The 24,158-nt window shown below is 44.2% G+C and overlaps 1 protein-coding gene across 5 annotated transcripts in view; it reads left to right on the top strand.

Moving 5' to 3' along the window:
• Positions 1-24,158, top strand: part of CCM2 (CCM2 scaffold protein) — a 124,476-nt gene that overhangs the window by 42,823 nt on the left and 57,495 nt on the right. For 2 of the 5 annotated variants that reach the window (XM_043541737.1, XM_037891308.2), the window contains exons 2-8: positions 14,738-14,914; positions 16,182-16,265; positions 16,771-16,954; positions 18,635-18,771; positions 20,805-20,940; positions 22,210-22,267; positions 22,846-22,984. In XM_043541737.1, coding sequence (XP_043397672.1) covers positions 14,738-14,914; positions 16,182-16,265; positions 16,771-16,954; positions 18,635-18,771; positions 20,805-20,940; positions 22,210-22,267; positions 22,846-22,984 — 915 coding nt within the window. Of the gene's footprint in view, positions 1-6,883; positions 7,137-14,737; positions 14,915-16,181; positions 16,266-16,770; positions 16,955-18,634; positions 18,772-20,804; positions 20,941-22,209; positions 22,268-22,845; positions 22,985-24,158 lie in introns of those variants that run through there. The other 3 variants (XM_037891311.2, XM_037891310.2, XM_037891309.2) reach the window with 3 other exon arrangements.

The raw sequence follows: 24,158 nt of genomic DNA, 5'->3' as shown, positions 1-24,158 counted from the left end.
CCAAGAACGAGGTCCTGATTCTCTACCCAGCTCTTGCTGTTTTAATGGTCCATAGCTGATTCTTCCAGCAGAGGGCGCAGTGTTTGCTTAAATCACTTAAAGGGAAAAGTGTTTTTCTGGTAAGATTTTATTTCCGCTGCAAAGTGTAGAAGGTCATCACACAAGTCACCGCCCAATTTCTCATCAAAAGGAAACAGCTGGGAGAAGGGTTTAACTCCTCAGTCGCTGTCATAAAAAACCAAACTGTACTAAGGATTTGTTTAAACACAAAAGTTATACCAGTATAGTGAACGTGGCACAGTTAAAGTGAGAGAACACTCCTAGTCTGGATGCAGTTACACTGATATTTAAAGGTGTCTTATACCAGTATTGCTTATTTCTGTATGGGAGAGGGTATAGCTATGCTGGCATAAGGCACCTTTATATCAGTATGACTGTAAGTAAAAATAAACAACAAAAAAACCCCAAGAAAATCACACCCATGACAGATTAGTTTTATGGGTACAAAAATCTGTGTGCATAGGAGGCATTAGAATTAACATCTGTGTCGAGCTTGTTGGATGAAGTAGAGGAGCTGCCACTCCCTATTACTGCTGTGGTGGTCTTGATGCTGGGTGTTGCATACTTGTCCTTCAGCTCTGGGGAGGTGTCACAGAGTAACGTTCTTTTGTAGTTTTTATGTTGCATTCCTCCTCTAAGCCGGGAGAACAATACTTTGGAAGTGTTGGATGCAACTTTGGTTTTCAGTGACTGTAGTTCTGTCCTGTGTAGATTGTGGCATGTCGAGGTTATACAGGTGTAACCCTTCTGCCCATCAGAGTTGGCAGCAACAAGGGCTGGGTTCAGTATCTAGGGGTTCCATTCCAATAACACAATGTAAAACCAGCTCGAGCCCCCACCCAGTGACCTGGGACAAATATATACCACTCCCGCTGGGCGCCTCTAAGAGGCAATACTTCCCCTCTCGCAAGCACAGAGTCTGAGTGTAGCAAAAGCCTTTTAATAACAGAGAAAAAATGTGGCATTATGTTGGGGAAACACCACCAACAGGATTCATAACACAACCCATGAGCAAAAAGCCCCACCCCCAAGCAAACTGGGGTGTGTCCTTTCCCTTTGGTTCTTGAGTCCAGGAACCCAAAGTCCTAAAAGTCCAACAACCCAAAAGTCTCTGCCCCTGGTCAGTTTATCTGCAGAGTTTTACCTCCCAACCTGGGTGGAGATGGGGTGGGGGTTAAGGGGCACCTTACATGGTCCAAAGTCAATCACCCTACTTCTCCATGGGGCTCCGCTCTGCTCCGCCAGCCGTCCCACAAATCGCTCCGCTCTGCCAGCCGCCCCCATTGCTGCTCCAGGCATCCCATAAACTGCTCCACTCCACCAGCCGCTCTGCTCTGCCAGCCGTCCCACAAACTGCTCCGCACTATATCTTCAGGCTCCCCCACTACTTAACACAACACTCAGTGATTTCAGCTCTTAGTAAGTTTAGCTCTTTTGTGATTTCAGCTTGTAGTAGGGGAGCCTCAGTGCTAGTGCACCATTGGCCCAAAGTGAATTCAGCTCAGGAGCCTGTAATGCTAATGGAATCAAAATTAACTTTGATATTCCACAGTGGAGAGAGGAAGAAGTGCAATTAGCATGTAAGGCCCTCACCAGGGGACCCATACCACCAGGTATCAATAACTGTCCCCAGCCTCTTTCCATTCACTGGGTTTTGGAACCCTTGCCTAGCAAGTGGTGCTTAGTTGATGGTGAGTCCCTCCATCATAACAAAAGGCCAAGTACAGTTCCACTGTCCTTGATTCACATAATCAGGATAATAACAGTTTATTCCTTCCCCAATAACAGAGAAACTAGGGCTCCTACAGCAGCCAAAGTGACCATCTAGGCAGGGTGGGTGTGTCTATGCAAATGAGACCAGCCCCTGAAATTCTTTTCCACAACCCACCATAACTCGCCACCAGATGTCAGGGTAGAGCTCATCCTGACTCTGCTTACACAGGCAACCATTTCTAAATGAGGATCCAGTGTTCTCATTCAGTCCCACATTCATGGTTTGCCAGTTCCTGGGCAAATATGCCATGGATAGTTCATTTAATGAGTTCCTGGGGTTTGTGGGCCCCCCACTCCCACCCCAATAGACCCATTCCAGTATTTTGGCTGGAGTGTCTTTCCTTGTTATCTAGATTCTATACTGAGTCACTTAAGGAGTTTATTGTTAGAAGTGTCTAACTTTTGTCTGTCTTGATGGTTTTGGCCTCTGATCAATCAGTAATGATTTTTAATGAGCCTTTCATAAGAGGCTCATAGATGAGTTTATATGCTGCTAATATTTTTGATAAGTACTTTGGGGTCAGCTTGACTGGAGACTGAACTCTCACCAAGTGTGGTGTCTGTCTTCTGTTTTTTAGATGAATATGGCAGTGTTACGCTTGCTTGTATGTAAGTTTCTGTGCTCGACTGGAGAATCTAATTTAGTGAATGTAAACTCTTGTACTGATGGCTGCACTTAGTTTACTTAGTAGTCTACATGGGACTTTAATTGAAGATAAATTGCTGATTAGTGTACAAGGAGTGCTTTTCATAACAGATATCGCAGCTTAAAAATCCCCTGACCGATGGTACATGGGAAGCTTCCCTTCATGAGAGGGGATCCTACCCGCAGTTCTTGCAGAATGTCAGCTTGTATTTAATTGGGAGTGAAGAGAACCAACTATATGTGAAGCATTTCATTGCTGCCATCCTGAGTCTGCAGTCAGATGGCTCTAGTGCCTCAGCTGCTGTTTCCTGTTTTTCTCCAGCTGCAGAGTGATTTTGACAAGACTTGGTTCACTTCACTGCTGCTAATTGGACCCTTGTGGGCAGCTGTGTGAAAGTGACTGCCATTGTGTCCATGCTGCTGCCACTTGGTAAAGCCCTGCACAGTTAGGAGACTGTACTTGAAGCAAGTATATGAATGTTGCATTGTCTGTACCAAATCTCCAGCACTCAAGGAATTGAAATCATGTTGGGTTCAGTACATTTTATGGGTTATTTCATATTGAATGGTTCTAGAGGGCAAATCCAAGATGTATTTCTGTATATTACCGGTGATGTTACTGTAGGCAGCTGAAGGATAATTTTCCTTATCTAACCCAAACTGTGTTATTTTTCTTGTGTACAAAGTCACGAATTCCTCAATGAGAGTGTTCATCATAATGCAACTTAATATCTGTGCTTCAGTCCGCCCCCACCGTAAAATGGGAATGAAACATAACTACCTTTCGTAAAGTGCTTGGAGACTTTAAATGAGAGATGCTACAGAAGTATGTAGTCTGCTTAGTTTCTGAACTGACTGCCTTCCACTTAAGGGAGGGGAGAGGATATACAGGGCAGAAGAATGTGCTTCGTGTTTTTAAAATGGATGGCAAACTCATAGCGCAGGAGACTGTCTTCTTTTGTGTTCATATTATAGTGCCTAAGGGGGTCTTAATTCTATTGGGAGCTTCCTGGCACAGCTGCAGTACAAACAATCGGAAAGCTTTACTCCAGCAGCCTTTGAGGCTGCTCATAGAAATGTTCATCAGTTAGGAGTTTTATCTATAGCTGTACAGGACATTGACAAAAGAGCAATTTTCCTTAGATAGTTTGAGTTCTGTCTGTGCTAAATCAGCCAGACTGGATATCTTTCTGATGTTAGGTAATGTCAAGCAGTGCTCTCAAAATCAGTGTAGACTGTTTTTAATGTATTCCCAATGTTCACTAATACAAGCTATTTGTGATATACTCTGATTGCTCACCAATCTTCCGCTGTTTCCCTTGGCAAAACTTGTTTGCATATGTATATTATCCAGTGAGCTGACTGTTTGCATTTAAAAAACAAAACAAAACAAAAAACCCCACAACTACTTTAAAAGCAGAATCGTTCTTCTGATTGGCTGCGTGCCCCATGAATTGTTTCTGAATGAATCTGGCTTAGTGTGCTAACTCCATAAATAAAATGTTCTCTTCTCTATCAATTAAAAACAGATTGCGGTTTGAGTCTAAATGATCCATCTGGTAGATGGAATTACTGTTGCAAACCAACCAGATATAACAAACTGAATTGGAACATGCTAAAACTAGGGAGAAGGGGCCGAGTGTGCCAAATCCAGGAGGCTTGGCTAAACGGCCTAGACCTTTGGAATGGGAGGAGTTTGTGTGGTGCCTTTCATCCCAGAATCCCTCCAGCTTTCCGCCCTTGGCTCCCTTCACCATCACTAAAGTGCAGCCCCATGTGGGGTGACCTCAGCCACTGTTTAACAGCACAACAATGGTAGACACAGCAGTTCAGGAAGTGAAAGAGGCTTTTCCACTTCAAGCTGCAGGGGGAATTCTAGATGGGTAGAATGCAAATATCAGTTTAAAATTTTGCCGTGATCACTGATTTCATTGTGGTTGGGTGAGTTGTTTTTTCCACTAGCAACTCTTCCATCACCCCTTTAACGGTGTCAGTGTTGCTGAGTGTGAAGAATTTGTCTGAAAACAATCATCAGATTGCTAGGGGGCAGCTCTAAATACAATCCATCCCGTCCTTTCATTACCAGTAACTACAGATCTCTGCAGCATGCCGAGTCTGAAACGCACAGTGCCACTTGTCTGACGGCTTCCCTTTCTGTCATGCTCTTGGTTTAAAGTGTGAATGTGTTTTAAAACGGGAGCCATGGAATGGCTTGAACTCTCTGGAGACAAATACTCACTTTATCCAGAGTCCATGAAGCATCGGCTGCTGGCAGGGAGAACTTCCTTCCTGCCTTCTTCCCCAAACATGCAAGCCCACGAATGGGCCACAGGTCACCAGGTGTGAGCTGGCAGGACAGTCCAAGGACAAAAGCATATATTGTTCAATCTCCCATAGCTTCTCTACTGAAAGTTGCAACAATGATGTAAAGTGAAGGCCCAGATTCTCAAAGATATTGGGAGTTAGGTGCTTAAATACTTCTGAGGATCTGGTCTGAGATGTTTTCAGTGGGAATACCTGACGGTTGTTAGATGTTGCACTAAGACAACCATCTCTTTCACACAAACCACCAGCCAGCCTTTGGAAGTTGCCATCTAACCTGGTTCCACATTAAAACTAATTACCTAGAAGTAAAATGCTCCATATTTTGTATTACTAATTGTCTGAACCTTAGACTCCTGGGGGGTGTGTGTGTGTGTTTTTCTTTGATTCTTATTAGTGCCGTTGCCAGTTTTAATTTTTCCAAGAGTAAACACAGCCTTTCAAAACTGTTGTCATCTCAATGATTGGGTCTTCTCAGCAGATCTGTTGGTCCCAGTCCAATGCCTTTTGTAACTGACAATTGAATTCCTTTCTATTGCTACACCCTGACTCATCTCAGGCTATGCCACAGCAATGATCAGGAAGGAACAAAGGGAGGAGGACTAGGAAATGACACCTCTGGAGATTCTAATGGCAGAAGATGCGGAAAGAGTGTTCATTTTGTAATAAAGACTGGCCACATTGGCTGCTTTACAAATCTCAAGGAAAAATTATGTCCCGCTTCCCCAAAGTGTGTGTGCTTCTGCTATATCTAGTCTGACACACGAGAAGTATTGCATCTAGTACTTAGAAATTGCAAATTGTATCCAGCAGGAGTGGAGAATTGGCTTCATTCATCTCCTGTACTGGCTGCAAAGGGCAACTTGACCTGCTGAGTCCAAATGTAAAGGTAACCTCACTGGGATCATAATCCTCATCAGTTTCCCTGTGTACCTGGCTACACCTATCGAAGCACAGCTGCTGGCAGCCAGTTATCCGTCACCCCAAGATACACCCAGTTAGGAAGCCAGCACAAGGTGTTTGTGTGAATGGTCAATGGTACATGACTACACATAAACACTTAAGGGAGTATAGTGTTCTGAAGCCTAACAAATTTGGCTGATTAAATAAATTGTAAAATACTTTTCCCTTAAATTATAAATTGTGTTGTCCCTGTTTAACAAGTCTATCACATTAGGGAATAATCATGTTGGGCTTTTTAATTTGTTTATTGCTGCATGTGAAATTGCTTGCAGCTAATTCTAATTACTCTTCTGATCCCATATTCTGCAATTTATGTCCAGGCCTTGCAAAGCTTATTTGAACACTCCTTTCATTGTCTTCTTTGCCGGCCTGTCTTCTGGAATGCCTTGTCAGGCACACTCTTCCTGACCTGATTTTCAAGGGCTGGCAATTTTTTGTAACATAGACCCAGGCCTTATTTAAAGTCCTCTTGCCACAAATTATGAATTAGTCCCTGTCAGAACTTTCCCGGTCTTGATTTTAAAAAGCTTAGTGTAGGGTCTAAAAGTATTAAGCGGCTGTAGCACAGCTGAAAGTGGGGAGGGGAGCTGGTGTTTAAAAGTCTCACATTTTGGGGAGTATCTCCATTTACAACTCCTTGCATAAGTACCTATCTACAAATCTAGGGACTACTAGCAAGAGTTCCTCAGCTGATTTCCATTGTCTTGGTAGCACAGATCGAGGAAAGCCACAGGTGACTGATGGTCAAGGAGAGTTAGTGCTGGAAATGGATCCTGAACAGATAGTGCAGTGTGGTTTCTTTGCTGTTTCTAGTATTTCCTTACTCCATGCTAGACTTGGGAGTCCCTCAAACTATGAGTACCTGCTAAGTGGAAAGCACTGCTTTGCTGAGTCATAGATTTCCTAGATTCATAGATTCCAAGGCCAGAAGGGACCATTGTGATCATCCAGCCTGACCTCTAGAACATAGGCCATAGAATTTCCCCAAGAGAATTCCTTTTGAATGAAATAATTCCTTTTGATCAGCGGCAGCACTGAAGATGCTACTGTTAAATGTTCATCTGACTTTTTTTCACTGGGAGCTTTTTTGTTCACATCAACTAGATTTTTTTTCACGGTTTTTCAGTACAAGTGTGCTTAGCAGGAAGAAACTGTGGTTACTCCACTTCCTGCTCATATTATTGTTGAAGAGTGAAAACTTAACAGTTATGCCTTGCTCCTCCACATGCTCCAACAGCAAGTTGAAAGCCTGTAAGAGTACAATCACTAGCTGCACAGCAGGTGAAACGGGACTTTTTTGGAGCTTTCAAAGTAGCTCCACAACACGTTTTCCTTCTGCTCTTCCTGGCTGGGTTCATAAATGGAGAACGAGGTAGGTGTAGATTTTGTATTGACTCTTAACATAAATGGCCTTCAGAGTTGAGTAGTTCTCGGTTCTGCATTGTAGGTCGCTGTCTTACTTCCGTTTCTCTAAGGCTTTCAGAAAGCAAAATCCAGACTCTCTCCGCTGGTAACGAATTTTGTAGAGCTCTGAACTGAAAAGAGAGGGGGATCAGTTCACTGCACTGGGATGTGCAGGTTCGTTGGGAACAAGCATGTTTCCTGCATGTCCTCATACCTTTCTGAAGCCTGAATGAAGTTGTGAAGATAGAACCAAAAATCTTTTGTGGGGTGTTAGACGTAGTTTGGGTCAAATGGCCATACGTGTCACATAGGAGCTCTCATATTTTCAAAGCCACCAGAGCCCTGCATGTGGCGGGGGGAGGCAGGGAAATCCATGTTAGTCTGAGAGATCGTTTTGGGTGCCATATTGAAACTGACTTGCGGATTTTTGTGTCTCTTCCCTTAAGTTTACTTTCAACTGTTATTTCTAAAGATGCAGGTGTAGCTAGATCTGTATAGAGGAATCTTGGGGATTTTTTTCTCATTGCACCAAAAGTCAGCTGTGGAGACCTGCTACTCTATTTCTGGTGTCTTATGTAATTTAATAGAATCGAAGTGCTAAATCCTGCAGTCCGTACTCAGGCAAAACTGCTGACTTCAGGGCTCTAAACCTCTCAGACTCAGAAAGCATAGCTGGTTCCTTCTGATGGGCTCTGCTCTACTTCTTGCTGGCGAGGGTTGTTGTTCCCCTCTCTGAGTATAGTCAATAGAAAAGGGTGGAGGGTAATAGTTCTTTTTTAAAAGTCATGACTAGCTTGATCACATTGTGACATTAGACTCCGTATTCTTTATGAAATATGCTTATGATATGGATATGACCTAACTAAGATGTACTTTATGCAAGATAGCTCATGTAAGATATAATTGGAAAGGTTATGATTTACTGAATGTGATTATCCAATTTGTATGCCTGTATCATTTCTGTATCTGGAGTTAGGAATATTGACTATGTATCTGTATATCAAATATCAGAGTAACAGCCGTGTTAGTCTGTATTCGCAAAAAGAAAAGGAGTACTTGTGGCATCTTAGAGACTAACCAATTTATTTGAGCATGAGCTTTCGTGAGCTGTAGCTCACGAAAGCTCATGCTCAAATAAATTGGATAGTCTCTAAGGTGCCACAAGTACTCCTTTTCTTTATATCAAATATGTTACTTTGGGTGTCACCCCCAACTAGCCCTTCAGATACGACAATGGAAAAGCCAGACAGGGCTAATGGCCCATTAGCAAAGACAATGGACTGTGAAAGAGCTTAGACTTCCCGTGGATGCTCCAGACAGCCTAGGAGTAATGGCTGCCACAGCCCTGCAGAGACATGGATCTGAGTCACCTGGTGCTGAACCTACCCCTTGGAATGCTGGTGTTCTTCCACTGAGAGATGAAGGGTTCCTACCATACACAAGAGCGATATAACGCAGGGGAGTGACATTCTCGTGGTTCTCCTCTGCCTCCCACCCAAAGAGACACTGAAAAAAACCTGGAAGTAAGAACTGAACTGAGGGGAGGGGGTTGAACCCAGACTGGGAGGGCATCCAGTCTGTGAGTGGAATTACCTGAAGTCTCAAGCTGCAGGCCAGGGCAGCTGCCTTTCAAGACTTTCTGTAATCTACCTGTGACAATAGTTAGGATGAGAAGTTACATTTTGTAACCTGTTTCTTTAGTGAATCAAATTTAATCTGTGTGTTTTGTTTTATTTGTTTAGTAATCTGCTTTGTTCTGTTTGCTACCCCTTTAACCACTTAAAATCTGCCTTTTATAGTTGTTAAACTTATTTCTTGTTTATAATATAACCCAGTTTGTGCAATTCATAATTGGGGGGAGGGGGTGTAAGAGGCTGTGCATACCTTCCTCCACATTGAGGGAGCAGGTGGATTTCATAATATGCCTTCTAAGTCTGTACAAGAGATGGACACCTGAGTGCTGGAGCAAGTCCTCAGAGCTGATCTCAGTGTCTTTGTCGTTCTGCAGTTGAGTGTGGCCTGACTCTGTGTGTGCTGGAGGAGGCTTATTAGCCTGGCTCAGCCAGAGAGGTAAAAAGGATGCCCAGGCTGGCAGAACAGGTGGGCTCAACACATCAGGTGGCACCTTAAGGGGTCCAAACTGTCACACACATTCACCCCCGTGTTTGCTACTGTTGAGAAGAAAGAACAGGTTTGTGTGAATCCATTGAAGCAGACACGGTCTTGTATTTGTAACCTTTGTCCCTATTTCTCCTACCCCCTCCCTTTATATTTATCTTTCCATGGCATGTCCATGGAGAATACAAGCTCTTCAGGTCAGGGACTATATCATATCTTATGTCTGGATAGCACAATTTGGAGGCTGGTAAATAATATAAAACATGGACTTTCTATAATTGATCTGGGGGATGTTCTTTTAAATGATTTTGGATCTCTATGTGATTGTGTTAGGAAAGAGGTATTAAAACAAGTTAGTCTATCAGTCTAAAATGAAAAAAAGGAATATAATGAAGTCGGCAGACGCTAACTTGCAGCACGGTTTGGTAATCTTAACCACAGACTGTGCACGTCAGAAAAACATGACAGACTGACTATATACGGTAAACATGACAAATTAGCGCAAGGGTCAAAGAAATAAGAGACAAAATCTGCAATCCTAACGACCATGGCTTCTGAGAAAAGAGGCTATGAAGCTGGACGCTGCTTGCGTCAGACAAGTGGAGGAATGAACGAGCTAATGTTGCTGTAGCAAGATGTAAAGCGCTATATAATATTTTGCTCTATCTCTGGTGCTGGAAGTGCTTTGCAGCACTCCTATGAGGTAGCTAAGCATTGCTATTTGAGCTAATAATTTCTACTTCCACCTAGGGGTACGTAGTTCTTGGCAGAAAAATAAGGGGAAAACCCAAGCCCTCCCCCTGTTTGGTCTTCCCATTTTAAAGGTGGAGAATCAGAAATTAAGTGACTTGCCCTAGGTCTCCCAGGAAGGCCAAGCACTCAGAGGTCTACTATTGGGAAACAAAGCTTCACTGCTGATTACCATACAACAAAACTGAAACCGCAGTTTGCTGAGCCAGTTGGAACTCATCTGACCTGCACTTTGAGCCAGAGGACAGAGGGAAGCCAGAGTGGAAAGCGTGTGCTGTTTCTGAGGCGTGGTCTACACTACAGACACAAGATGGCTTATGTTGAGCTAACTATGTCAGCGTCTACACTACAGCCTTGCTCCCGGCAATGCAAGTGCTGTACTACGCCGACATCATAACTCCACCACCACGAGAGGCGTAGGCCTCTGTCAGTGTAGTTAGGTGTAGACACTGCGTTCCTTACTTTGGCTGTTGGCTCTCATTCTTGTCAAGATAAGAAAGCCAGCATGTGGCTCTTGGCTTCCAGCTGGGCAGCTGCCCAGTCTCCCCTCCAAGCCAAGCTGCCACTCAGGCTCCTGCCTTGAGCTGCCGCCTGGGCTCCCCACTTGGAGCCCTGCAGTCCCCCAGGGTTCTGGCTCTGTGCTGGGAGCATGGCAGCCAGACTCCTGGCGCAGATTTCCCCGCTGGCGGCAAGAAGCTCTGGCCAGCAGTCTCCCCACTCCTGGCGGGGAGCTGCACAGAGCTGAGAGCCATGGCTGTCAGCCCCCCATGTTGCCCCTCTTCAGTCAGTGGAAGTGCTCTTGGTGAATACGCACATCACTGACAGAAGGAGGGTAGTGTGGACATCAGCCAGCGCAGTAATTACTGTGATGGCTGTAAGTTGACCTAACATAGGTTGATTTAAGATTGTAGTGTAGTCATGCCCTGAACTGCAGACCTAACCAAATAACTTCTTATTTGGTCTACACTAGGAACTTACCTTAGCATAGCTACATCCCTCAGGGATTTGAAAAATCCACATTCTGAGAACGTAGCTTTGCCAACCTAACCCCTGGTGTAGACAGTGCTAGGTCTACAGAAGAATTCTTCCGTCGACCTAGCTATTGCCTCTCAAGGAAGTGGATTGCCTATGCCAGTGGAAGAACCCCTCCCATTGGCATAGGTAGTGTCTACACTAAAGTGCCATAGCAGAGCAACTGCAGCTGTGCCCCTGTAACGTTTCCAGTGTAGACGTACCCTGAGAGAGGTCGCAGATCAGAAGTTCTTCCCTTCTAATACAAACTACAGAAATGGACACTTGTGCTGGTGCAGACGCTAAGTGCTGCATTTATAAATTCCAGCACCGTTTGCTAAACATTTTAGTTAACAAGTTTTGTATATAAAGAAAAGGAGGACTTGTGGCACCTTAGAGACTAACCAATTTATTTGAACATAAGCTTTCGTGAGCTACAGCTCACTTCATCGAATCTGATGAAGTGAGCTGTAGCTCACGAAAGCTTATGCTCAAATATATTGGTTAGTCTCTAAGGTGCCACAAGTACTCCTTTTCTTTTTGCAAATACAGACTAACACGGCTGCTACTCTGAAACCTGAAGGTTTGTGTATGTTTACCTGGACGTTTTATAGTAAGGCAAGCTTACTCAGAGCTTCTGTGTGTGTCTCTACATCACTGCCAAAGCCAGAGAGCAATACTTGGGTCTCGGTAGTGTATTTGTTTGTGGTTTGATGGTGGTGCAGTTACATGAACTGTGTCCCGAAAATGGTGGTGGCAATCCTTCCACTGGAACTGTGTGTGCACCCAGGGCCTTGCTATCTGGCCTGTTGCAGTGTCGGTATTGAAAACTCAGCCATTGGACTGTATGTTCAGGGAGACTTTCAAAAGCACCTCAGTGACATAGAAACCCAAGTCCAATTTTCAAACATGAATTAAAGGTTCTATTTGACTCCTTAAATTGGGGCTGTATTTAGTTTGAAGACGCTTCTGCTTCCCTTCCTTTTTTTGCTAGATTAAAGCCTTTGTCGGTAGTAACTGAGATTACTAAAATTGACATGTATGTGTGTGTGTATTTTGCTGCTGAGAAGATTACAATATGGGTGAAATTACGGAACATGGGGGTGAGACTGTCTGTTCCTAGCGGTATATTAACTATATTCATGTCCTGATGTGTTAGATTTTTTTTCTTTTCTAAAGCAGTAACTTTCACAGTCTTTGTGCAGTTTATTTTTCGACTGGGTTCCTTCTCAAACTATTCATCTGAATTATTGGCTGGCACATTCATATTTTAATAGTAGCAACTCAGCAGAGAACACAAGAAGGAAGAAAACTAAATTTGATCATAAAAGCGTGTTGCTAACAGATGGTAGGAAGTTAAAGTGCCATCAGAGTCTGCAAAGCTATTTTGTAAAATAGCACTTCCTTACTTTGCATATCTTCTCACTGCATCTCTGAGGCAGAGCTGTTTACTTTATTGACACAAACAACTCATTAGCCCTGCAGTGTGTTACAGCCTTGAAAGAACAAGCTGGATTCTGTTCTGCCTTGCACATCTTCAGTATAATTTAGGTAAGCTCTGATCACAGAGCCTCTATTATCGTTAGTGACTGCAAAAAGCAGAAGGAACTCAGCTAGGTTGTTTGTTTTTTTCTTTCCAGACCCCAGATTGAACTTGTAGAACTACCTTTTGATATTTTCAAACCTCCAATTTCATAAGGAAACCACTGAGAGCAGATAAATATTGAACCTCGTAATGTTAATTCTCTGATCTCATTAGGACCAGTTCCTTACTGTCAATGTTGAATCATAAAGTTCCATACTTCCTCATACAAATTTGAAGGGACACATTTTTTTCAATTGGATAATTACTTCTATAATAATTTTAGTGTATGTATTTAGATACTTGAAGGGGAAATGCATTAGTAATTTATCACTTTGAAGATAGGTGGTCAGTCATGATAAAAAAAAATGCTGACTGATATCTAGCACTGTAAATTTATATTGTACTTTACAAATGAAGGGAAAGACCCCAAAAAAATAAAAAAAGCTAGGATGGGAAGGACATGGGACAACAATATAAGGTGTGAAGATTGACAAGTGTGAAGTAGGAAGGATTCCTGGAAGAAATGGGTTAGGAGGAAAGTATGTTCTGAGTCTATCTATGACTTGCTTCAAAATGCAGTAATGAAACAGTTTGGCTGTGAAAGCCAGACAATAATGAGGTTTTGGTTGTGTTTGAGAACACAACCCCTCTTTGGTTGTTCCATAAATGTTATATACCATCATATGTTACCATTTATAAAATATAAGGTTTATATTTGTCATATTGTATGTAGCTCCATTCAGAATGTTGGTATGAATGATTGACTGTGAGGTTGCCATCTGTTATTGGGAAGATAATTTCTCCCATATTTGACTCTGACAGGGTAACTGATTTGGTGGATGAGGGGAATGCAGTGGACATATATACCTGCACTTCAGGAAGGCTTTTGACATAGTCCCACATGACATTCTGATAAATAATCTGGAGAAATGCAGCCTTGACAGAACTACCATTAAATGAATACATAATTGGTTAAACAACCACAAACAAAGAGTAACTATTAATGGAATGTTGTCAGATTGGAGGGAAGTTTCAAATGGGGTTCCACGGGGATCTGTTCTGGGTTCGGTGTGGTTTAACATCTTTATTAATGACCTGGATGTAGGTATAGAGAGCATACTGATCAAGTTTGCAGATGACACAAAGCTGGGGTGGTGGTGGGGGTTTGCCAGTACTTTGGAGGATAGAGCTAAAATTCAGAGGGGGTTCACAGTGCAATGAAGTTTGAGAACCCCTGGACTTGGTGACCCTTGCAGTCCCTTCTAACCCTGTGGTTCTGTGATTGGCAATAAAGTCTTAGATTTGATCCAGAACTTTAAAGCCACACTGTAATTTGCAACGAGGAGTTCTTGTGGCAGTAGAGACTAACAAATTTATTTGGGCATAAGTTTTCGTGGGCTAGAGCCCACTTCATGTTCTGTCTTATATTCATTCTGCCAATGGTTACGTCCTCATCTTGTAAGAGGACTGTGGGCAGTTCAATAAACATTTATCCTGATCCCTTTTTTTGACTGTTGTGGAGTTGATAGGTATCCCTGCACAGAACTGTAGTGGTCAGTAAGGGGTGGGAGTGGGGGTGTGTGTGTGTGTCTGTCTGAGGGAGAAAAAGGTGCCTCTTGTTGGATGGAAACATACTCTGCACACTTGGGAGCAGCTTTTTGTAAAAGTGGAACATAGCCTTGACCATGAACCAGGCCCCTTGAGAAGTGTTCACGGTTTGATGGTGGAATTATCATGGACTTCATGCAACACTGTGAAGTCAGTGGAGTAACTATAGCTTTATGCGTAAGTAACTGAGGGCCGGAGCAAGCTATTTATTTACACAGAATAATCCCATGCAGCCCATCAGGTGAATAATGAACCCTTTCAGGAGAGAGATAGTGGCACTAAGAGCTGCAATGCTCATAATCACTGCTCAGCACACTGAAACGGAGCGCACACGTTCCACTCTTGTACTGCTCCTGAATTCTAACTCCTTTAATTGCACAGTAGTTGATTCACCTCAGACTCTCTGCCTTGCTTTTAACAAGACTCCTTCATGTGTGCATTGATGCTACATCATGCCGAACATAACCCTAACTCGCCACTCTTTCTGTTTTTGCCAGCAGCCTGGAATAGTGTCCCCTTTCAAACGTGTCTTCCTGAAAGGTGAAAAGGGTCGGGATAAAAAGGCCCAGGAAAAGGTTACAGAAAGACGACCTCTTCATACAGTATTGCTCTCCTTGCCTGATCGAGTTGAACCGGACATATTGTTGAATGACTACATTGAAAAGGAAGTCAAGGTAACTCTTTTTGGGCTGGAGGGGGAACCGTCTCTTTCATTCACTTTTAGTCTCCTCATCCTGTCCAATTCGTGGCCATGTTCAGTAAATGATTTGGTCGATTACGTTGCTGCAATGCACATTGCAGAATAGGATCCTCAGCGTTAAACTTTATTTGAAATCCTACCTGAATTCACTCGCACAGTTCTCCGCTCTTTCTCTCTGCATCTCTTTAAGGGGGAAAGATGCTCACGTGTCCGTAAATTGTGGTGTTCGATGTCTGTCTCAGTGCGTGTTGTAGCTTCTCAGCGATGAGTGCAGTGGACACAGGAAACGCGAAGGAGCACAGCAGCCTCGTTCCAGTGGCTCCCCCTTCATTTTAGGGTGAAGTTCAATATTTCAAATCCCTAGGGAGATTCCTCTGGCTGATTTAATAGATTGTGTGTGCGTGTCCCTTTACGTGATCTCAGCACTCGTAATATAAGACTTTTCTCTGCAGCTCCTGCCATCTGGAACAGCCCTCTTGTGTATTTCCTCCTCATCAGCTGTCTGCTCTGACATTTCAGCTGAAAACGATCTATTCTTGGTCACTAGTTAATTCTGTAACTATATTTAACTCATGTAAAGCCTTTGGGATACAGCCTGTATGAAAGATGCTAAATAGAATATTGTATAATCTGACCATACAAAAATCTAGTTGGAAGGAAGTTGATGCTTTGCTGGAGAATGACAGCTGTCGGTAATGTTTTGCTAGATCAGTGGTTTTCAAATGGGGATACATGAGTTCTCATTGAGGGGTATGTTAGAAAAATCCTATAATGGCAGACAACATATTTTATTGAGTAAGACTTGGCAATCTAATCATAGGGTCATACTATACCTATCTCAGGTGGGGGTACGTGGCAGACTACATTATTCGGGAAGGGGTATGGAGCCTAAAAAGTTTGAAAACCTCTGAGCTAGATTATGCTCCACTAGACTTAGATGCTCACCCTTTGACCAGGTGACAGAGGCAGAATTTCAGCTCCTAGAAGCCAGCCATATAAATAGCGACCACCCTGTGTAGCTTCATCAATTGTCTTCTGTCTTGAGTGGGTTTCATGTGACTACTAAAGGTGGCATTGAGGCAACAGCCAGCCAGTATTTCTCTCCAGACCGGGCTCAAGAAGTTATTTCCAACTATGTATTTTTCTTTCAATTTACCCCAATTTCTGTGAGTACAGATGGAAGGATTTCAATGTGTAGGTTTATATATCACATGGTAATGGACCTTTTTTTTCCTTCCCAGTATTTAGGCCAACTAACATCCATCCCAGGGTACCTGAATCCCTCCAGTCGTAGTGAAATATTGCATTTAATAGACAATGCAAAGGTGGGTACCAGTCCATTCCAGTGCTGTATCCCAAACCCTTGCTAAATGAACTATATAGTTGCTACTGTTCTTATTCAATATTTGCATGTAGGACCGTCGATTTGGATGGTGCTGGGCAGAGAGATTAAAGTCTTGATCCTTGTTCTGAGAAGCCTTGCAGCCCAAGAACTAGGATGCGATGTAATGCAGGGGTAGATGTAGATGACTGAAGTCACAAGAGTGGAGGGAGAAGCTTAAGCAAAGAGGGTTATTGTGGGATTGTTTGAAATGCATAGTATGTATCATGTTGGCGCCTATTCTCAAAGGATCTTAGTCCTTGTATTTTAATAGTGAAGGTGATTTGTACGTGACCAATTATCAGGAGCCCAGAAAATCTGAACTGGAGATGGGTGGTCTGTGGGTGTTCCCCTCCTCCTCGGGGAGATGTATGGCCATTGTGATCACCTGGGGATAATGAAACAGGAAATTATTCTACCTTTTTTTATGAAAGCTTTTTTGTTTGTAGAGGGCACATCAGCTCCCAGGGCAGCTGACCCAGGAACATGATGCTGTGATTAGTCTGTCTGCCTACAACGTCAAGCTGGTGTGGCGGGATGGAGAGGATATCATACTCAGGGTCCCCATCCATGACATCGCATCGGTGTCATACATCCGTGATGACTCCTCACACCTGGTAGTGCTGAAAACAGGTAGGTTGTGGCCAGAACAAGGATTGCGATGCAGGTTGCATCTGTTCTCCGATTTTGGAGTCTAAGGGCCTGAGTCTCATTTACACTAAGTTCTTTTTACACCACTCTGGCAACGTAAAGGGACCTTAAAGTGAACATACGTCATGCTTACACCCAACTTAAGGCTCTTAGGTCTCAGATCGGCTTAGTGAAGTGGGAACAGCCATTCATTTTCCCAGTGCATGTGAACAAGATATTTCATCAGTTTAGAAGTACCAGTAAGTTTGGATAGAACTGGTGTTTTGTTTTTTTCTTTAACGTAGGAGCATAAGGCTGGAAGGGATTTCCTGCTGTCACAGTCAACCCTGTCATATAATCCCATTCATAAACTAGTTAAACTGTTTGCCTCCCATTACTCCTGTTAGAAGGCTGTTTTGAAAGGTTTCCGTTTGTATCAACTATAGCAGTGTGTCCGAACTCACTGCAGGTGTCACTCCCTAGAAGTGCTCACGTTGCGGATGTGGAAAATGTGCTCTATTTAGTGCACTTCAGTTAGAATCGACCTACCCATATCCCAGGTTTCATTTAGCATTAAGGAGAAATGCGCGCAATGCATGTCCATTCTGGATCTGCATGCGAGACTGCTGTAAAAGTCAGGAACTGCTCAGGAATCTCTCCATCAGGTCTGGTTAAGACATTTAAACCTGTCTTTTGGTATAATTATTTCTGGGAGCTGTTACTTTTTCTTCCTGGTGAATCTAATGGCAGTGATTTGTTGTTTGACAGTGATAGACAATGTAGAGAATAAATGAATAACTCCACGATGAGGCTGTAACTCTACTGGTGGGTTCTTGTAGCTGCCTAAACCACAACAGTAGCTGCCTAAACCACAACTTCACATACATGAAGTTGTCAGAACCCTTCACTGGAATAAGAGCCTCATAATTGAAACATTTTCTGTTTTATATAGTGCATGGATGTGAGGTTGGGATCCATGCTCGACACTGGCTACTGCTGCTCCACAAGAGGAAGCTTTCTTCTTCTTGCCATGGACTGTTGCCTTCCTTCTCTGGCCGCTTTGCAGTCCCCATAGCCTGACTGAGTTGGCTCCAGGTTTAATTCACTCAACCTTCCTTGCATTCTTACGACACTTTACTGTAAGCGCATGATATAAAGGGGCTTAGGAAGCCGTGGAATTATTCCTTCGTTCTCACAGTGTAATGGTCCAGTTAAGCTCAGCTGCAGCTGACATGAAAAATAGTCGAAGCAGCTTAGCCCATCTACCATACTTGGCTAATCCGAATTGAAATTTCTTATGAAATACAGGAATGGGTAATACAGTGGCAAAACTTGAACGGTTTACACTTTTCAACAGTCAAAATCTGATTTGCTCTGAATGGACTGAATTGCCAAACTGACAAGTTGGTTGCCAGGCTCTAGAATGAGAATGGGGAACTGATCTGTGTCGCCATCTCAGACCTATTCTTAAAGATGGAAGAAATACTGGCAAATCACAGGCCGCACACATGAGGGGATAGTGCATTTGAAAAGCAAATTCATTCTGTCCCAAACAATGGGAATCCAATCAGGATGGCAGCTGGCCACATGCAATGCATAGGTCTGCATCAGTGAGCTAATTACTTCCATATCCCCTCTTCTCCTTTCCTCTCACTATTCATTAATCGCTTCTCTGCTTCTCAGCTCAGGACCCTGGGATTTCCCCAAGCCAGAGTCTTTGTGCAGAAAGCTCCAAAGCACTTACTTCAGGATCGCTGTCCGAGAGTGGAGTGGTGCCTGTCGAAGCTTGTTGTTTGGTGGTCCTGGCTACAGAGAACAAAGTAAGACTTAACTACCTTGTAGATCAGGAGTTTCAAACATGCGGCCCGTGGAGTTATTTCCTGAGGCCCACCATAGGCGCCGACTCCACCGGCAGCCAAGCTCCCCTCCCTCCCAACCCACCCTCTTCCCTCCCCCGAGTGCACTGCATCCCCGCTCCTCTGCCTACCTCCAAGCGCTTCCTGCCACCAAACAGCTGTTTGGCAGCACTTAGGACTTTCCAGGAGGGATGGGGGAGGAGCGGGGATGTGGTATGCTCAGGGGAGGAGGCGGAGAAGAGGCAGGGCTAGGGCGGGGATTTGGGGAAGGGGTTGGAATGAGGGTGGGAAGAGGCAGGGCGGGGCCTCATGGAAGGGGTGGAGTGGGGGCTGGTCTGGGGGTAGAGGGGGGGCTTTAACTGAAGTAATTCTGAAAGTAAATGCGTGTTTTGTCATTTGAGTGAGGTGCATTACTGAGTGTTAATATTTTATTAAAACCCCTCTTCGCCTTACAGTTTTAAAAAAGTTAATACATTAACTTTTAATAGCTTGCTGTGTTACTCTTCATTTTCATTTTTGACTATACTTTTGTATCGTTGTCTGAAAAGGTTTCAGTGATGCGGCCCTTGGGCCAATGTACTAGTCCTCATGTGGCCCTTGTGGTGATTTGAGTTTGAGATCCCTGTTGTAGATCCAGATAGTCTTAATTTTGTGTCCTGATATTGTAACGTCAGTCAAGATCCTATGGAACAATAGCTCTTTGGTCTGCTTTGATGCTGCTACCTGTGAAATTGAGTAGCAGGAAGCTGATGGGCTGCATGGGATTATTCGGTGTAAATAAGTAGCTTGCTCCGGCCCTCAGTTACTTACACATAAAGCTATAGTTACTCCATTGACGTCACAGGAGTTGCGCCAGACTGCGCAGTATAACGTAAGATCAGAATCCATCCCGATGTGAACTGTAAGGTGCTCCTGTAATAGCTTGAGATGGGTAAGCTTGGCACGCAAGAAGAGTAGTATACAACGTAGTTATTCAATGAATTATTAAGGCTTCATCAGTGTGTTAGGCACTGTACAAATAAGGAGATATGGTTCCCATCTCAAGCGTCACAATCTAACTCGAATGCACTAGAGAAGAGCTCTTTCTTGCGTATGCTGTCTGCTGCCCAGCTCACACTTCTGCAGTCAGGAATCTGGGAAAGCAGCTGCTTGGCTCCTGCATCCTTACAGTGCTGCTGAGCTTGCTGCTAAGGGGGTGTAATGATAAGCAGTCAGGTTGTTCTCTCTTAGTCTCCTCCTGCCCAGGAAAAAGAGAGGGTGAGCAACAGCCAAAACATGAATCCACTACCTAAAGGGCCTCCTTTGTCTTAAACTCTGTTATTTGTACTGTTGCCAAAGGGGTGCTAGTGCCTTGCAGAGGAGCACAGGTTGCTGCCCTCGAACATTTACGGTCTAAGGTAACATATGACAGATGTGGCAAGGTAGCTGCAAACCCAGTGGGCTGAGGGGGAGAGTAGGACAAGGTAATAGAAATAAGACCATAAGGTACTTACTCAGGGGTACCTGAATATTCAGATTTTGTTTTCAATGTACCCCACATTCCTATCATCAAATGGCCTCAGGTTAGATCTGTGAAACAAAGATGATGAGTGTATCTGGGTTGCAGGAAATCTGTCAGTCTTTATGGATTGGAGACAACCATGGGGTATAAAATAATAGAACTGGGCACACATGGCTGTGCTCACATTCGGGGGTTTCTTCTTTACCAAGCCTTTTTACTAGCACAGGTACTGAAATCCCCTGAACAGCCTCCTTGGGTCTGCAGTGTCTTGAGTAGTCAGTCCAGTGGCTGCGGTAGGAGGCACCCCCAGTTCTGGAACCATGGGGTTCTCTCTATTTAATGGTGATGTAGTGCCCTTATAAATACAGGTGATGATACACCTGTGCTCCCTGTGGTGCAGCTCCTTTGGGGGATGAAGAAGAGCAAGTGCTGTCTCTTTTGAAGGCATCTTGCACCGTAACCTCCCTGTCTGACCCTTCTTTCTCTCCCTCCCCAGGTAACTGCAGAGGAACTCTGCTCACTTCTCAGCCAAGTCTTCCAGATCGTTTACACGGAGTCCACAATAGACTTCTTAGATAGAGCAATATTTGATGGGGCCTCAACACCAACGCGCCATATGTCCCTACACAGTGGTATGTCAAGCACCATTTCCTTTCACCCTTAGGAAGAATCCCCCCCCCACCCCCCCACCCCCAACATACACACACACTCTCTCTCTCTCACAACCCTGGCTTGCTCTGCCTCAGGCTCTCACCCTAACCGCAGCACTTGGTGTAGCAATACCCTTTGCTTCCCTTCGCTGTTCATGCTCCAGGTTCTATGACAGAGAAACTGGATCCAAACAGAGGCCCAGGTCTTAATAATCATAGGCCTCCCTGAGGCCCTGTCTTACCACGAAATGTATTGTGAACTGCGAGTGGGCGATGCATCTCAAATGCCACCAGCTTTGTGATAGCTGCGGCCCTGATCTAACCTTTGTGTGGAGATGAATGGCCCAAAGAATCCTCCTCCCTAAAAAATCAAACAAACAAACAAAAAACGAGGAGTCCTTGTGGCACCTTAGAGACTAACATTTATTTGGGCATAAGCTTTTGTGGGCTAGAACCCACTTCATCAGATGCATGGAGTGGAAAATACAGGAGCAGGTATAAATACATGAAAAGATGAGAGTTGCCTTACCAAGTGTTGCAGGGTTTGGTTCCTGGGTTGGAGTTTTTGTTGCAACGCAACACAAAAAGTGGCAATTCTTCAACAAAAAAAGCTATATTACAAAAGTTATTTTTCCTCCCTTGGTATCCTGCTGTTAATTGAATTGTCTCGTTAGACTGACCTCACACTTGGAAAGGCAACTCCCATCTTTTCATGTATTTATACCTGCTCCTGTATTTTCCACTCCATGCATCTGATGAAGTGGGTTCTAGCCCACAAAAGCTTATGCCCAAATAAATGTGTTAGTCTCTAAGGTGCCACAAGGACTCCTTGTTGTTTTTGCTGATACAGACTAACACGGCTACCACTCTGAAACCTGTCTCCTCCCTGATCATCATAATTTGGAGTTGTCACTTTCCCATAGCTAAGGGGCAAGGAAGGCTTTAGGAGATTGAAACACGGTAGCTGTCCTGCATCTTTCCACAGATGTTCTGTATTTTGTTTCCTTTTTAATCAGTGGAGGCAGTTTATTAAAGTGGTGCTTTGCAATTCTGCATTGTACAGCTCTTGACCTCCTGCTACTGTCTTAAATGACAGAAGACTCCCCTCGCGACCCCTATCCTGTATGTCTTATTTTTCATACTCTAGCCCTGGACACTTAGTTTGGAACTATATGTGTCCACGACCAACAGGTTAGGAAATAGGCAGCATTCGTGACTGTAAATCTCTTGACTGGATTATCTTCCTTGCAGATGACTCTTCAACAAAAGTGGACATTAAAGAATCTTACGAAACAGAAGCAAGCACTTTGTAAGTTGATAGTACGCACTGTGGAAGGGGGTGGTTTGGCTTAGATGGATGATACATTATTTAGATAGCCATGACATCGGGTTCACAATCTAAAAGGGGGAACTTTTACATACATATGCTGAATGTCTTTTGGTAATTACAGCTGGAATACTCAACAGTGATATCGCTGTCTATATAGCTCTCTGTCCCTGCCTGCTCAAATTCCCTTGCTTTGTAGCTACATTAGTACAGTATTCCAGAGAAGTCCATAGAATATGCTTCCCTCCCATGTAGCAGTTGAGTACAAGAGTTACGAGGCAACTCTTCCCTCTGAGCTGGCTAAATTTGGTGGCGTCCTAACACCTTATCCAAGTCTCCAGAATCCTTCCAATACAAGAAGACAGCCTCAGCTAAAATGAAAAGGAGTACTTGTGGCACCTTAGAGACTAACAAATTTATTTGAGCATAAGCTTTCGTGAGCTACAGCTCACTTCATTGGATGCATAAAATGAGTTTCCCCAGGATACCCTTCCAATGTGTCTCTCTGCTAGACATTAATGGAGCTCTCAAGATGGCTCACAGATCCACTTGCATTTCAGCTCCTTTCCGGAATCCTTGGATACAGGTGGAAACTCGCCTTCTTCCTTCTCAACGCCTCAGTCTCCACATGTTAAGACGGTCAGTGAAAGCGAGCTGAGCACCACGGCAACGGAGCTGCTCCAGGACTACATGATGACGGTAGGAATGTCTGCATCAGAGGGCAGGTGCTGTCTGTTCGTAGCAAAGAGTGGCCATGCGTGCAAGGTGACGGGATCTCTTTACGGTAGTGTCAGCCAGGCCAGCATTCTTGGGAATGCAGCTATGCCCTTAGCGTGGAGTCAGAACCCCATGGCAAGCTCTGACCGCGGGTCAGAAACACAGCACCGGTCCTATAAATGACCTTGATTTGTTTTCTCTCATACAACACTGCTTCGTGGTCACTTAGGAACTGTAGGGATTCGGGTCAGATGCCATCAAGCTAATTTCCACTTGGAGCCTAAATGGGGTTTGAACATAAGCGGGCTCTCGAGGTAAATGGTTTGAGCACAGTTTCCCAGGGCTACTCCCTCCCTCCTTCTAGCAAAGGCTCTCATGAATGAGAGTCTTAAATAAAAGCTCTCTGATTCCTGTGACGCACAATGCTTAAGTGGTGATGCTGCCAGAATGGGTAGGACCTTAGAGCATGCTATTAAATTGACATTTGGAACACAATTGTAAGAGCAATCACTGAAGTTGGTCCCTGAATTAATAGGGTTAGGAATAACCTAAGAAGGATTTAAACAAAGCGTATTAATCGGTTGCCTCCTTTCTGAGAGTCCCTGTGTGAGCAGTCGGGTTTTTCCCCTACAAACTAGGTACAGTTTGCAAAATATGAATCGCTGTTGCTGTTAGGACCTGTACACAGCAGGTGACTGACACTCGGAGCGCAGCTCCTGGCTGCGGTTGCCTGTGGTATTGCTCTCCGGCTGAGTCCTCTGGAGTGCATCTGGCTGTCGCCATGGCCTGCCGCTGCCTCCTCCTTTCTGGGGGATGCACTGAGCAGTCCTGAGTGGAGCCTGTAGGAGAACTCTGCTGTCAGCCAGAGGACTTCGATGTTTGTTTGGGAAGGTGGGTGCACGAGAGCTGTTTCTGCTGGGTTTTGGTGAAGTCAGAGGGATATTGGTGGCTTTGCAAAGACAGATGGGCAAAGTCTCAAGACCCCCACCCTGCTACTTGGGCCTCAGCTCCTGTTTCTTAAACACCCACTTATAGTCAGCCTAAACACTCATTAGCTTGAGCTCATAAGAACGGCCATACTGGGTCAAACCAAAGGTCTATCAAGCCCAGTAACCTGTCCTGACAGTGGCCAATGGCAGGTGCCCCAAAGGGAATG

The sequence above is a fragment of the Chelonia mydas genome, chromosome 2 (genome assembly GCF_015237465.2).
Source record: "Chelonia mydas isolate rCheMyd1 chromosome 2, rCheMyd1.pri.v2, whole genome shotgun sequence".
In the NCBI taxonomy this organism is placed as follows: domain Eukaryota; kingdom Metazoa; phylum Chordata; order Testudines; family Cheloniidae; genus Chelonia; species Chelonia mydas.
Note: the sequence above shows the minus strand (reverse complement) of the source record. Positions and strands in the feature narration are given on the sequence as shown.